Source organism: Cryptomeria japonica, chromosome 10 (genome assembly GCF_030272615.1).
Source record: "Cryptomeria japonica chromosome 10, Sugi_1.0, whole genome shotgun sequence".
Taxonomy (NCBI): domain Eukaryota; kingdom Viridiplantae; phylum Streptophyta; class Pinopsida; order Cupressales; family Cupressaceae; genus Cryptomeria; species Cryptomeria japonica.
This window is the reverse complement of record NC_081414.1, coordinates 910,341,602-910,357,555: the sequence shown is the minus strand read 5'-3', so window position 1 is coordinate 910,357,555 and position 15,954 is coordinate 910,341,602. Positions and strand designations below refer to the sequence as shown.

At 37.1% G+C, this 15,954-nt stretch overlaps 1 protein-coding gene across 4 annotated transcripts; it reads right to left on the bottom strand.

Annotated features, from left to right (window-relative positions):
- Positions 1-1,113: 1,113 nt before the first annotated feature.
- Positions 1,114-6,469, bottom strand: LOC131050524 (uncharacterized). 4 transcript variants are annotated; one of them, XM_057984731.2, is made up of 5 exons: positions 5,568-6,468; positions 3,287-3,427; positions 2,489-2,803; positions 2,191-2,360; positions 1,114-1,844 (listed from the first exon to the last, which is right to left on the bottom strand). In XM_057984731.2, the coding sequence occupies exons 1-5, from the start codon at positions 5,615-5,617 to the stop codon at positions 1,435-1,437; spliced, it is 1,086 nt and encodes a 361-aa protein (XP_057840714.1). In that variant the 5' UTR covers positions 5,618-6,468; the 3' UTR covers positions 1,114-1,434. The 4 variants fall into 4 exon arrangements, with proteins under 4 accessions (XP_057840714.1, XP_057840709.2, XP_057840718.1 ...); XM_057984726.2 differs by having other exon boundaries at positions 3,287-3,411; positions 5,568-6,467; XM_057984735.2 differs by having other exon boundaries at positions 3,287-3,416; positions 5,568-5,707.
- Between the last annotated feature and the right edge of the window lie 9,485 nt (positions 6,470-15,954).

Genomic DNA, 15,954 nt, shown 5'->3' with positions numbered 1-15,954 from the left:
TACCATAGCACGCAGCTCATTGTAATGATGCATTCTTATTTAGAACAGGTCATAATTTGTATATCAATTGCAAACATAATATGGAAATAAATATCGTCAGAAGGCTCTGTTAATGGGATTTGGACTTATTCTTACTTCTGTGTACAGTTGAAGTTGCATGTGTTTGGAGAAAAGATAGTTTACATTTACAGTCAAAGTTGTGGATATTTGAAAGACAGAAACAACTCCTCAGATGGACCTAATTTAGGGTTTGAATGAGCTTTTAGAAATGTGTAGGTACTGTCAATAACTCCTACAAGATTAGAAGTTTTCTTAAAATGCCTAGTAGGAGTCTACTTTAAAAGTTTACAGTTCAATATAGTTTAAAGACAATAAATTGGTCTTTAAAAGAAAGCTTGACATATTTAAAAAAGGTTAATTCAAAACTATACGCTGCCTATCAGGAGATACCCTGTATACAATAAATTCTTTCAGAGACCAAGTCATTCAATATGAGCAATTATCTGCATATATATAAACTATCCACTATAACAACAACTCAGATGGACCTAATTTAGGGTTTGAAGGAGCTTTTAGAAATGTGTAGGTACTTTCAATAACTCCAACAAGATTAGAAGTTTTCTTAAAATGCCTAGTAGAACGCTATTTTAAAAACTTCCAGTTCAATATACTTAGTAAAGACAATAAATCAGTCTTTAAAAGAATGCTTGGCATATTTCAAAAAGGTTATTTCAAAACTATACACTGCCTATTAGAGATCACCCTGTATACAATAAATTCTTTCAGAGACCAAGTCACTCAGTATGAGCAATTATCTGTATATATAAAAATTATATGCTGTAACAACTCAGATGGACCTTATTTACGGTTTGAATGAGCTTTTACAAACGTGTAGATATTGCCAATAACTCCAACAAGATTAGAAATTCACTTAAAATGCCTAGTATAACGCTACTTTAAAAATTTAGAGTTCAATATGGTTACCAAAGACAATAAATCGGTCTTTAAAAGAAAGCTTGACATATTTAAAAAAGGTTATTTCAAAACTATACGCTGCCTATTAGGAGATATCATGTATACAATAAATTCTTTCAGAGACCAAGTCATTCAGTATGAGCAATTATCTGTATATATATAAATTGCATAGGAACATTTTTGTACATTGAATATCAATGCTACACTTTTCTTGAGGGGCAATGTTAATCAAGCCGAACCAAGCAATGCAGACATGTTAGCTGTATATTATGACATCTTTCATCCGCAAGGCAATGAACTTTATACTTCAATAATAGATTAATTATATTGGAAGAAAACCAAACAGCTGAAACTATATTCAAATATCATAAAAAATCTCAATGTCTATGATTTAAAGCCTCACTGACATAAATCAACTTCACACCAGCACAAAATATTTTCAAAGAAATGCAGTACATATTATCTACTAATCACGAACATTTGTTTCCCCTCCTCGCTGATAACAGTATGTGAAAGTTTTAACCTAACAGCTTCCACCTCAACAACTTCTTTTTCCTCTTTTGTCAACCACGAAGACAGATGCAGAGCTACAGTTTCTTCCTTGTTACCAGTGACGTTGCATCTCAAAGACATATCACCATTGGGACAAACAATCTTATCTAGTTTTGATTCAAAAGATTCTGCAAAGCTAAGTAAGATATCTTTAAGAGCATCACACCAAATAGGCTGAGCTACCTTGAGAAATTCATGCATTGCTGAATCTGGAATAGGTACTTTTCCCAAATCAGTTTCATCAGGACCACCTCTTCCATGAAAATCAGACCCTCCAATCTTCAGTAAGCCATAAGCATCAGCTAATTCACTGAATCCTAATTCATACAATGCACCAGAGTAAGAAATCGCCAACAGAATTGATATAAACTAAATCACCAAATGCAGAAGATTGGATTTTCGATGCACTACAGGGTTTAATCCCTTAGAAGAACTTACCATTATTAGTTTAATTAATTATATAATTGAAGGAGAACTGTATACTTAGTATAATTTAAAATGTGATTATTTGTTTGTAAAATAGACACTAAATTACAAAAGGCAAAAATGTAGTGACCTTTATTGCCGCTGAAGTTCAATGAGTAAGTTGGGCAACCAAGTTGACTTCAAAAACAAAGAACTAAAATGAAAATAATAAAAGTTTCCATTGATGGAATCCCTTACCAGCTGATTTTCCATCACTTCTATAAACTTCAATGCCATGAAGGCCAGCCTCTTTAAGGCTTCTGACTACAGAAACGGGGTTCTTCAAAGCCCATGGATGGGCAAGGGCAGCCACTCCTCCTGTCCGGCATATTATTTTTATTGCCGTTTCAGCAAGAATCTCACTACCCCTGCAAAATAAATACTTTTAGCAAGATTAATTCAACTATTTATTGGACATTGAAAATTCAATTTGCAATCAGGAACTTGTATCATCGATATATTCCCAAAAACCAACGAGGAATTAGATGTCGCATACATAGCATAAGCAGGTCCATCATCATATAGGTATTTGCTAAATGCCTTCTTTATATTATCTACATATCTGGCCTCAACCATTGCCCTAGCCACATGCAGTCTTCCTGGAGCTACGCCGTCTCCAGCTATGCGAGCAACATGTTCCCATTTTAGGGGCATTTTCAGAGCTTTAAGCTTCAGTAACATGGTTTCTGCCCTGTGGTAGCGGCCCTCTCTTATATTGGCTAAGCATTCTTCTATCTCTGAAAAATTTGCTGGTCCACAGCTACCGTAATAAGCTAATATATGTACAGGTTCTCCTTTTCCAGAATCAGTCCTGTTAGACAATAAAAAATTTAGACAAAATAACATCTCAAGCTAAAAAGATTTTAGCCTCAAAGCAGATTTTTTACTTGTAGATTCAATGCCCTGGCTTAATTTATATTAAAGATTTTTTTTTTAAAGTACAAACAGTTCAAAATTTTTGTCCCAGTGCTTTCCTTTCTACCAGAGTAACCAAGACAGGTGAACAAGAAAATTGGTTCAAGCACCTGATTCATAGAAAGAGCTCAATTGTATACACCAAGTGACCAGATAATCTAATGGTTTATATGATCGAATATGATAGCACTCTCATACAAAGAGTTCATTGCTCACAATGACTTTTCTTGTTGGTTGCAAGGATTTAATTACGCTTATGGTACTCTGTGTATGTAAAACTGACATGGTGAAGTAAGGGAAAGAAATCAAAAGAAGCTTCAACTAATATGGTAATCCTGGGACATTTGCCTAGAAATAGACAAGTAAGAAATTGGCTAACCTTGGTGGAACAATTGCACTGATTTCAACACCTGGAATTACTCTGATACCATATTTACGGGCAGCTTCCAAGGCAGCTGGTACCCCTGCCATAGTGTCATGGTCTGTCAGGGCAAGCACTCTCACCTGTTCTGCGCATACTCTAAACCATTCATGAGAGATTCAAAAGTTTATTCACAGACTAAATACTGTTAGAAAAATTCGTAGAGAAATAACATTTTTTTGTCAGTTTGCCATATATATGACATATGTTCCCTAACCTTAGAAATACACCATCTAAATAGAATTTGTCATCTTAAAAAAAAGTAGGCCTCATGTATAAAACTGGGTTTAAACTGGTGGATGAGGAGGAGACATTGCCGCAGCCACAACTCCCACTTAGGTGCCTACAACACCTTGATTGCACAACTAAAATCTAAACCAATACTGCCTGGCATAAACTGTCAATGTTACAAAAATATGCACAAATGTCGGTTGACTAAAAAAGTTGTGAGTTCACTCTCCTCATGTCTTTCCCTTCCCTCAACCTTACCTCCAACCTACTCCATCTCCTTTTGGCAGTCTTGATTAGCTATTGTAAATTACTTTTTCAAACCTGGTGGCTTACTTTTGTATCCATGCGCATACATGTAATTTGTTTCAATTTACCTCTACAACAAACAAGGTCAAGAACAAATGAGAGCTATTCCGAAACGCCTGACATAAATGAACAATGTCATATATATTATATGCATATGTAAGCCAAGAGATTGCCAGCATACGCATAATATGAACCTTGAGATGACCAACTTCTTCAGTTTCTGCCAAACATAACTTTAATATTAAAGAACTAATGAAATGGTAATAGAGATCCTAAATTGCAGACCATCACTACAGAGACGAGCTAGAATGTCTCAAATGCTCAACAGAATCATTTCTCATATCCAATGGAAGCTGTAATCCTGGACAGAGTCACATGGTTTTGGCTCCAAAACAACTTGGCAAGGCAAACACTAGCATTAATCTTTAATTGACATAAGGCTAGCCAATAACTTGACAATTTAATATCCATAAAAGTTCAACACCTTCCATGCATCAGACAGACAAGGTCTCCAGCATGATAATGGGGATTATGTTGCTTTTAGGTAAAGCTTATCCTTTCTTCTCCACAAATATAAGAACAAAATGGAACTCTGAGCCAATACCACTCAGGTAGTGCAAACACTCTTGGAAGGTATGCAGAGGCATATCTATGTGCTTTTACCATTTGCAAGGCTGAGTTGATTTCTGCTATCATCTGGTCCAATACTTAGGTCACAAGGATTGTTTGGCTTTCAAGACATGGTGCATACTCTCTAGTGGGGAATTTTTTTGCAGTTGAGTTTTCAATCCGGGCCACCTAATAGTTGTAGTTTATCGTTTAAAGCCCAAGCCTTGCCAGCTCAAAGGTAATCACAGATTGAAAAGGTCAAGTGTTAAATTTTGGCTAGAAATTTTACCTGTTATATCACCTCCAACAGCCTAGGCAGAATGTTAAGGCCCTATTTTACTCACAAGCAGTTACAAGGTCAAAACAGAAGGAGATACAATACACACTAACACAAACACATATTTGCCCAAATGCAGACATATATGCAATAAAGGTTAAGATAACCACCTCACATAACAGTTACGTATACACACTATCACAAACACATATTTGCCCAAATGCAGACATATATGCAATAAAGGTTAAGATGACCACCTCACATAACAGTTACGTGTTTAGTTCTATAAGGATTCAGCGGTTTAGTTTTACCACCATAGGCATAAATAACCAGCTAAATAGAATCGTTTAGGATTTTGTTTCAGTAGGGCTTGAATGGTTAAGTTCATCAGACAAGTATCTACTAACCAGATTAGGCACATGACAGGTTTTCTCTCATATGTATTGCATAGACCATTTTCTAGTTTTCTCTTTGTTGGAGCACTCAAGACACGCGCCTTCATGGATACCATAAACATGCAATAGTTAGATAAACTATGTCAATCTCATTTATTAGTGACATATTTTTATATTGGAATTTGAAAGCCTCCGAAACTGTGAGGAGAAACTTCCAAAATAAAGCTATCCTAATAATATGGAAGAAACAGAAGGTTGTAGAAAAACTCAATTGAAAACATGCACGCACACAAAGACTTTTCTTTAATTAAAAAAACTAGTCTCTAAATACATAAAACCTTAAAAGAGGCCCCAATCGACATCCATAAAGTACCAACATAATTTTTAATGAGTAAAATAACTTAGGTATGTTGAAACTTACCCCATTCCTGTGTGCTCTATCCACAACAGCCGAAGGCGACAAGTACCCATCACTGCAAGTGCTGTGTGAATGCAGCTCAAATATGACAGGAGCCTCTGTACATTTTAGACTCTTAGGCACGAAATCATTATTGATGGCCTCCTCAGAGTCAGTCTTATAAAACCATTCCTGCAGATATTTTGTTGCGGCAGAATGGTCTATACTCTTTCTCTTCTTCTTCCCACTCTTTTTCTTCTTTCCATGCCCCATTATTTCTCTTCTGGGGCGACTATTTGTGCTTCACCGATCAGAGATATGGGTGTTGTCTATGGGAGGATTTTGCCTAATTCACTGATCAGAGATGCCTATGGGAGATAGGTATGAAGGGAATTTTTCGAACTTATTGAATAGACACCTATGAGAGTTTCGTATGAAGGAATTCTTTTTGACTTCACTAATCAGAGAAATTGCTGCTGTCGTGCCTGAGATGAATAGTTGATCCTATCATAAGAAGAAAAAACGTATTGTTTTAGGTCTTCTCCGTATTTACTGGGTATGTGTGGACATGGAGGACTGCAACTAAAAGGTACAACTCTGTGAACTTCATCTGTTTTCAGTAAATATCTGAATTGTAACAATCAGCCTCGATAAAAAAGGAAGGCAGGTCATCCGTCAGAGGCTTTCAGTCCCCAGCGAGTGCAATGGAACATAACGCTTCGTAGAATGCGCTGCAGACCTGCCATGTATAGTTCCAGACTAAGACATGAAACATTCAAAACTGGTTTTCTGGAAATATTTAATTGGGAGACCTGATTAAAAGAAGGACGTCTTGGATCAGATTTTTTTCTTAAATGTTGTCAAGATAATAAAAATGATAGATGAGATGGAATGTAGGTTACTTTCAAGAGGGGAAAACTCAAGAAAGATTATGAGGGAAGAAATTAGGATTGATAATAATAGAAGGCTATTATTTGATATAGTTTGTGTATTAGTTATTATTACGAGTACTTTGTAAATTTAGTGGTTTAATAATTTATTTGTTATTTTATTTTTTATTAATGATATTACAATTTATGTCAAGTCTGTATATTTTTTTATAATTTAGTTTCAATTTCTAAGTTATAATTGTTTTTTAAAATTTTGGATTATTTTAATACATAAGATTGTCTTTATATAGAACTACCTTATAAAAATTAAGAGAAAATTAATTAAATAGCATATATATATATCTTTTTTTATATTAAATATAGAGAATAAACTTTTACAAAAAGAGTAGTAGCAAGAGATTTCTGAGGACAAGCCTCAACAACTTCAAACCTGACCTAAGAAAGACCACTTAGTGAATACTAACAGCCATGCATGTGTTCATATTGAACATACTATGTATCCTAGTCTTATACAAAATTTGCATATACATCTTCATATAAATAAGGCAACGAACAACCACAAATAGATATAGACAAAAAACCACAAATAGATATAGACAAAAATCTACAAAAAGTAGGCCAAATCATAGGCTCAAGGCTCCTAAGAGTGATCATGGCAAGGCTCCATCCAAGCAATCCATCCTAGTGGGTCTAGTAGGGTTCCTGGCTTGCCAAACCTCGGCTTTGAGTTTCTCTAAAGCAACAGCAAAAGCTATTTGATCCATTGCAATCCGTTTCCATTCAAATCCGTTCTCCAACTCATATATGAACATGGTGGCATGATCGTCTTGGAGGAACCACATGAACTTATTCTTCTCAATCCTCATGATAACAAAGACCTGCACAACAATAAAATAGATGATGAGTCCACGAAATGACATAGTACCTTGGAATTTGTCTTAATTTCTAATTTTCCAAATGTACCACAGGATTTCAGTAGAAAGAATGTGCCAAAATAAGTTAGAATCTTTTGTTAATCCATGAAAGCAACTAGTAAGAATTTCCATGATTGTAATCTGGTTAGGAATCGTAAAACCAAACGATTACCATATCTCTTTAGCAATAGTACATTTGAAAAATATGTGCCTAACAGATTCAGGCACTCTACAAATGTTGCATATGTCACCATTGGAATGATCTTTTCTGAAAGGGAGCTTGTCAATAAGCAACAACCACCTAAAACATTTTTTCTTAGGTGCAATAAGACTATTCCATAGATTAGTGAAAATATTCTGCCACTGTTTTAAGGAAAAATCTGCATACCACAGTGCATTAGTATGATTGATAATAGATATATCATAGGAAAGAGTATTATAGATAATGGTAGATTTCACATTAGATATACAAATATCATTATTTCATTTAAATGAAGTGAACCTGTTAACATCCACATTGCGTTAGGTAATTGAAGAGCAACACAAGCTTTGTTAACCATATTATAAGTTCTTCTTTGAGAAGAAGGAAGATCATATTTAGAGCTAAGAGCTTCCCAACTCATAAGCTTATCTTTATCCATAATATCATTAAAACAACAGATACCTTTATTCGCCCAAGCCTTGGCCGAGCAGCCTTGTGTAAGCGCAAGCGGTTTGGAGGAGTGAAACAAGTTCCACCATATAGATCTCTCCCCATGAATGAGGTCATTGCTACTGGCCCTATTATTGGTGATGAATTGCCTAACAATTTCCTAGGACCTCCATATAGACTTAAATACACACGAACCCTGCACTGAGACTGGGAACCCCCCAGCAACTAGGTCACAAAAGGGTAAAGACTTCCAAGATTTCGCCCCCTTAGGAAAAACCCTCTTAATATTGTTCCTAACCAATATTTTCCATGGTTCATTGCCTTCAAGAGCCTGAAAGATCCATTTAGTAGCTATTGAAATCCCTTGGAGTTTCAGATCCTTCAGCCCAAGTCTTCCCATCTTTTCCTTAGAATGACACCAGGCCCATTTAACTGAATGTTTCTTGTTATTGCCTCTACCATCATACCACAAAAATTTCCTAATAACCTTCTGGATCTCAAGGATATGATAATTGCAAAACATCCAGATAGATGAATAGTAGATGTTATATGATGAAAGTATCTTTCTGGCACACTTGCACTCTCCCAGCCAGCGATAAATATATATTGTTCCATTTATGTAGCTTCTTGTCAATTTTGTTTCTTACCCACATCCACATGTCCTTTAAAGAAGGGGAAATAGAGAATGGGATCCCTAAATATCTGACAATCTTATTGGGACCCCCCACTAAAATCAAAATTGTTGAAGCCAGTCTGACGAGTCCTCTCTCCACCCAAGCAAGGCGGACTTAGGCTGAGAAATTTTGGCCCTTGAAATATCCTCTAGAAACTTCATCTTTCTAACCAGGGCCTCCATGTTTTGTTTAGTGAGTTCAATTTATAATGCAGTGTCATCTGCAAATTGTATATTAACCAAATCATACCCATCATGAAGCACAACACCTTTAACCCTAGGAGATATAGTGCAATCTCTCAAAATGTAGAATAACGCATCAAAGGCAATAACAAATAAAGTTGGGGCGAGGGGGCAACCCTGCTTGATGGACCTCCCAAGTTTAATGACTTGATTGAGAGAGTCGTTTACCTCAACTTGCGCAGAGGCATCCTTGAGCAGAACCCTCACATAATGACATAACTTATTAGGGAACCCAAAAGCTTTTGACATCATCAAGACAAACTCCCACTCCACTCTATCATAGGCTTTCTCGAAGTCTAGAAGGAACATAGTAGTATTCTGCCCGGAAACATTAGCCAACTCCATCGCTTCCCAACTAGTAATTAGATTTTCTAAAATGTACCTTCCCTTAATGAACCCAGTATACGCAGGGTAGACTAGGTTCATTAAGGAAAGTTACATTTTGGAAAATCTAGCATATGTCTTTAACTATATATATATATATAGAAATCCTTCCTCGGGGACCTATTTTACAATATGTCTTGAAAGGATTGCTTGCAAATCAACATTTTCCCTCCATAATTGAAGTATGTTACAATTATGGGTATTTACTTGATCATCATTTCTTGCAAGTTCATATATTGTGTCTCATGTTGTTAGATCTTCAAATAATTTTGATCTATCTAGATGCAATGGTCAATGCATTGTACTTACAAAGAAAAGGTAATTTGTTAGTTTCTACAAACATTTTAATTATTTCTTTATACAATATTTGAGTCTATAAATAGCTTACCATTTATCTCGAAAGCAAACACCTTTGAGATACAACCTTGAGAAGTTCTGTAGATGTAGGATTCAAATGGTATCAACAAAACAACCTCCAATATTTTAGAAGTCGTCTCTTCAATTTGGAGGTGAACAAAGGGAGAGGAAGAAACTAAAATGCATGAAATAACTAATCTATAGCAATTTTCCAGAACATTATAATGATTTGTCCATCATAAAGCATAATATAACTTTAGCCTCACAAACATCTACAAAAAATTGAAAGAGTAGCGACATGATCCAAAGATCTAAATGTAAATTATATAACCAAAACAATAAAAGCTAATTAACAATAGCTTGAGCTCATAATATCACAATAAAAAACACAAAGCACCAATTTAGTTTATTAATCATAGATAAATACATCATAGAGCCCATTTGTGCACAATATCATGTATTTAGCATTTTCTCCTTTTTCAAAATAATATGCCAAGGTTTGAGAAATATAGGGAAAACAACTATTGTTCCTTCTTAGATATTTTTTAATAACAAATGATGAATCCTTAAAATATGCCCTTCTGGGATTAAATAAAATAACCCTTCTTCTTCTTGAAATTGTGAGAATAGAAAGGATTCTCCCACTTCTTCTCTTGCAAGCATCACCATCATGGCAATAGTTGAAATGACCTAACTAGGAAATCATATCAACTCCTCCTTGGGTAGTGGTGATGCCATATGGATGTCCCTCAAATTTCTGTTGAAACTGTCAACTAAGTCGATCATAAATCCACCAATAGCAGGATTTTATGCGTGGGTTCATCCTTGTTCTTTAGAGTATGCATAGGCTTGTCGTGTGTTAGCTTCCCTTTTCGCTTCGCAACAGGCCCGCCTAAATTTTGGCCAACAAATCATAAACTACACAATTCTTTGAAGACCTCCTCGGTTGTGTTGGCTTGACACTTGGAGTGTTATAACTTACGGCACATTGAAAAGAAAAATGCACTTCTTGTTCCTTTTGGTGGCACTCAGAACTACCATGTGACACCGGTACATTGCATCGGGGACTCAAGTTTTGAAACTAAATAGGAGTTGCACAGGGGTGACATGTGGCAATTTCCGTACAAACTTAGCTTTTTAATACTAAAGGAAAAATTGGAAAAAGGGAGGAAACTCTCAAAAGAGGCTCACTCAAGGCTTGAAAACATGAGGTAAAGCGTGAAGGTTGAAACTCCTTCAAAGGCAATTAATGGAGCATTATTTCTATCAATGCCTTGAACCAAAACTTCCTACACCATATTGTTCATGGTATACTTGCTCTACAACTCTTGGCGACTCACGGGGAACCTCTCCCTACAAAGGTGAGTGCCCAGAACTTTGTTCCACATCTAAATTTTTTTATAAAAAGAGAAGCTTATTGAATTATAGCTCCTTAAGTATGGATTGCAAGGATGTCCATTATGTTTCAAACGTTTATGTTTTATGTTGCAAGGCTTCAAAGACTTTGTCCAAATCAATTACCTCTTTAAAAGAGGAGTTGTAACTAAGGCTCAACACAACAACCTTCATGCGATACTATAGTTGGGCCAGCAACTGCAAAATCCTTTCCACCTTCAAAACGCTTGGAAATTGACCTAGGTTTTGGAATGTTGTCTAATCTTGTTGTTTTCCCTCTATCAGTTGCTTCATTTGGTCCTCTGATTGGACTATATTATCTATGAGGAAAGGAGAAGGGAATCCCACTTGGACAAGTTTCTCAATGTGTCCTTTCATTTCTTTCATTTCTTCATCTAAGTCATTTAGACATGTCGCTTTATTACAGCTAAGCAAATAATTGATTTATCCACTATCATTGTGCATAAATAATCCTTACACATAGTATATAGTTTATGAACTAGTAGTTGTGAGTCTGCAACCTTTGGAGCAACAAATGAGAGAATCTATTCAATAGTAGTGCTCACATCTACACTTAACTTTTGTGAATCTGCAATGAATCCAAGTGCAGGATTTAAGCGGGTGGCTATGTCTTTGATCCTCTCCCAATGTAAAATATATAATTGTTGGATCACAGGGAGGATATTGGTCTATTGAGGGCAACAGGATAAGTCATCCTTTAACTATTGGAGTTGTTGGTTTTTCACTTGTCTGTTGGCATTTTTGATGTTTATGTTGTGATTGTTATTGATGGACACACATTTGTATTGAGATCCCCTTTATATGTATGAGCTCATGCTCAACCGGTATTTGTTCCAACTGGTATGTTGTATTCTAGTCTTTAGACTAGTGGTGATTTTGCAGAATGTGTTTCCCGGTCTGAAGCGGCATGTCGACCCCAAGCGGTTCGCAGATCACAAGCAGTACGAGGAAGCAAAGCGGCACAACACATTCTTACCAATCTTCATTTTTGCCAAACCGGCAATCGGCATCTTGTATGAACCGGTAACACTCTATGATGAGTTACCAACTGGCATTTTGTGATGAGTTACCAATCCACCGATTGTTTGACGGTGCCGACACATTGACGGTGATTCTTGTGTCGTGTTACTGAGTATGTCGAGATTCACTGAACCTAGGAAATTGTAATGTAATCCTATTAGACCGACTTGAAATCAGATTCCTTTAAAAGGACATCATGTCTAGGTTTTTTAAGTTGTTGAAGAAGTTGCGAATAGGGTTTATGTTGAGCTAGGGTTTAAGGTGGAAGTGGAGAGCGATCTTATCAGAGAAGATCGAGTTGTAACTGAGAGAGATAGAGGAGACTGAAGTAATGCTAGAATGCATTAACTGTGAGCAATACTGGATCTAACCAAGCAATTTGTGCTAGTAGATAGATCAAACACTTGTTGATTACTCACATCTTTGACAAGTTTGTAGCCCTTAACTGGGTAGGCCTCAAAGCCTTTGTAAAATCCTCTAACAAGGTGGTTCACACATGTGAATCTAAAATCCTCTAACAAGGTAGTCTTTAATCGGACTTATCTCCTAACAGAGATTGAGATTCCTAACAGGATCTGTTCTGGTGAAGAACATTTTAAGACCTTAACCGGTCTGGTTTCTATTTTGCAGATAGTGACTTGTGAGTTCCATCTCACTGTGGTTTTTCCTAGTTGGGTTTCCACGTCAAATATCTTGTGTTATGGTTGTATTGCTTTTGTGGGTGAATGTTTTATTCGCATTTTGGTTTGTATCTGTGATAATCGGTTTGCTTGTCAAACTGCTTTATCGGTTTATCTTTAGACTGTGTAAGTGTTTTAGTGCAAAGATTTTTGGCATACTAATTCACCCCCCCCCCACTCTTAGTATTCATCAATTGGTATCAGAGCCAACCTTTCTATAAGTTTAACCACTTGGAAAGAGATATGGGGGAATACACATTGAGGGAACTTACTCAACGGCTCACTAAGTCTGAGCAAGCCTATGATGATCTTATGGTCAAATACAAGGCATCTCAAGCAAAAAGAAGAGAACATGCAAAGAGGCTGATGGAAATATCTGAAAGTAGTTCTGAAGATGAAGCTAACATGGAAGCTATGATTGCTAAAGTGAATAAGCTGAATGATTCAAACTCCAATTTGAGAAAGGAGTTGGAAGGACTGACTATTCGGTTTAGCCAAGAGCTTAAGAACCGGAGAAAAGATGAAGATCAGGTAAAAGACAAAGATCATGAGATCTCCAAGTTGAAACATGAGATTAGTGCACTAACTGCTCGCCTTGATGAGAGTAGAATGGAAAAAGAAGACATGCAAGGAGAACTGAACATTGCCATCTCTGAAAATGCAAGTCTTATGGAGACAAACACTGCTATTTCCAAAGAACTCTTTGAGTCAAAGGAAATACTTGCTAAGTTTGGCAAAAGTACAGTAAGGCTAGAGAAAAAGCTTGAGTCATCTAGACTGGCAAAGAATACCAATGGTCTTGGTTTTTCTGGACATGAGGAAGGAGAATCCTCAGGAACAAATGCAGAAGCATCAAAGAAGCAACCGACACTCAAAGGAAAAGGTAAGCAAAAATTCAAACCTGTTTGCTTTAACTGTCTTAAAGAAGGACACACTGCCAATGTATGTAGGAGCAAAGCCTACAATAATTTTCCTTATTTTATCAACAATGTACCTAGATCCAATAAGTTCAATGGTCATTGTTATGCATGCAACAAGTTTGGGCATAGAGCATTTGAATGCAGGTTTGTAATGGATAACACTGGAAGATATCCTCAGAGGATCAAAGGAACTAGTCCTGAATCTTTCATGAACCGGAACCACAACCAGTTTAATGTCTTCAATCATCAGTCAAGAAGCGGTCAAGCGGCAACTGGATGGAGAGAAAGTTGTATGATCTGTCATGGTCATGGTCACACTGCTGCAACATGCAGAAGGAAGAATGGAAACACGTACAATGGACCTTGGAGAGCACCTGGACTTGTTTGCTATCACTGCAACAAACCGGGTCACATTGCAAGATTCTACAGAAGCAGAAAAAGTACATCTAATGATATATCGATCACTCAGGAAGGAGAAATAGAGGTTGAAAAAGTTCAAGAAGACATGAAGAAAATATGGAAGAAGAAACTAGTATTATTGGAGGAGGAATCGGTTTCTGCACCTAGTGTGGAAATTATCAGAACCGTCAAACTAAGCCTCAAAGGCTTAGGGGGGGCAAATGACAAAATGCTTTCGAACCCCCGGTTAACACCGGTAAAAGACCTTAACCGGTATGCTACACCTGTCACTTGGCAGAAGATCGGAAATGGTAAAGAGGCAAATTAGGGTTTACGCCCTAATATAGGAGCATTAATGATGGTAGGTGAGAGACATGTATAAATGCAATTTTCAAATCATTTCTCACTATCTATTTTTCGAGCGAAGAAAAGTTTTCAAGTGCAGAGCGAAGAAAAGGCGATTTTGAGCTTAGATTTTGAGAAACCGGAGAGCTTTGAAAGAGATTCAAATATAGTTTGCAAGCGCTAGTGGAGAACTCAAAGCGGTGATTTGGCATCTGATGGAGAGCGAAGTAAAGCAGAATCAGGAAGCCCTAAATTCGTGTTTGAAAGGTATTTTTCGTGTTCTTGAAATATTCTTCAATGGCTTCCGCATCTCATACCAATTCAAGCATATCCATTGAGTCAGAAAATTTCATTTAGAGGAAGTCCAAGTATAATGCTTTGTCACAAGTTCCAGCTGGAGTCATAGTCGAAGAAGGAATTTCAGACTATATTGATTGTAAGATAGAAGACCTAGGGTCCTTAGCCATTCATACTCAATTAGGTCTATTTTGCGGAAAGGACAAAAGGATCAAATCGGAGTTCAGTATCCTAGAGAAGAAGAAACTCCATAATGCGGTGTATTTTCTAGAAGATTTCACAGAGGATCATATCATAATCATCTTGAGCAGAGTCCATGGTGACAAGATGTACCTGGAGAGAACGCATGATATCACGCCTGAGGCAATTCATGCAGTCACCGGTTTCTGCAACACAGAGGAAGTGCCAGCCCTGAGAACGGTAAGCAAAACGGAAATGACCAAGCTCACCGGTTCGACAAGTGATTCACGAGGTATGACAGTTAATCCTATCGAGGATGAACTGGTAAAATACGCCTGCATGGTGATAGGCTACAGAACATTGGCAGCTAGCAGGATTAATTCTGTATTTGCTGCAGCGGTAAATGCCGCTTATCGGATGATTGTAGAGGATAAATCATTTGACTTATGCACCGGTATGCAAAGGCAACTCCTGTTAAATCTCAAGGCAATCAAAAAGGACAATTCACTGAGATTTAAGTTTGGACAACTACTGGTAGGGTTGTTTTTCTATTTCCAAGGCTACTTTCTGGGTGTAGGAGATGTCCAGTGGTCCCCTGACCAACTGGTAACCAAGCAGATAAAGGAAAGTGTGCAAGCCATTGGAACTAGCTACCCTGAGATTCTGAATAAATACTTTGATGAGTTCAGAAGAAAGATGAGTCAGAGGATGTGAATCTCAGGTGACATAGTGAAGAAGTATGAAGATGACATCTGTTTCACTATTCAGGTGGACAAATGTCTAATGGAGGCTGTTGAGCCTAGAATGGAGGAAGTGGAGCCTATGGGCTATGAGGTCATGTTTGACATGCTGGAAGGGTATGCTTCAACCCTTATTGCCTCGCCTCTTGATCCAAAGGCGAAGCGAACCGAAACCTACTTGGAGCGGATCGCACCGATTGAAGAACCATCGGTGAAAAAGGGAAAAGAACCAGCAGCCAAGAAAGCTAAGGCAGTGCCTGTGGCATCAACACCAGTTACCACTGAGACTCCAAGAGTGACC

Bases quoted from the DNA above. Each gene is read 5' to 3' on its own strand.
- LOC131050524 (XM_057984726.2), bottom strand. From the start codon at position 5,816: ATGGGGCATGGAAAGAAGAAAAAGAGTGGGAAGAAGAAGAGAAAGAGT. The intron at 2,804-3,286 runs GTTAGCCAATTT...ATTGTCTAACAG, and splicing joins AGTGCAATTGTTCCACCAAG to GACTGATTCTGGAAAAGGAG. The intron at 2,361-2,488 runs GTATGCGACATC...TTTATTTTGCAG, and splicing joins GATGGACCTGCTTATGCTAT to GGGTAGTGAGATTCTTGCTG.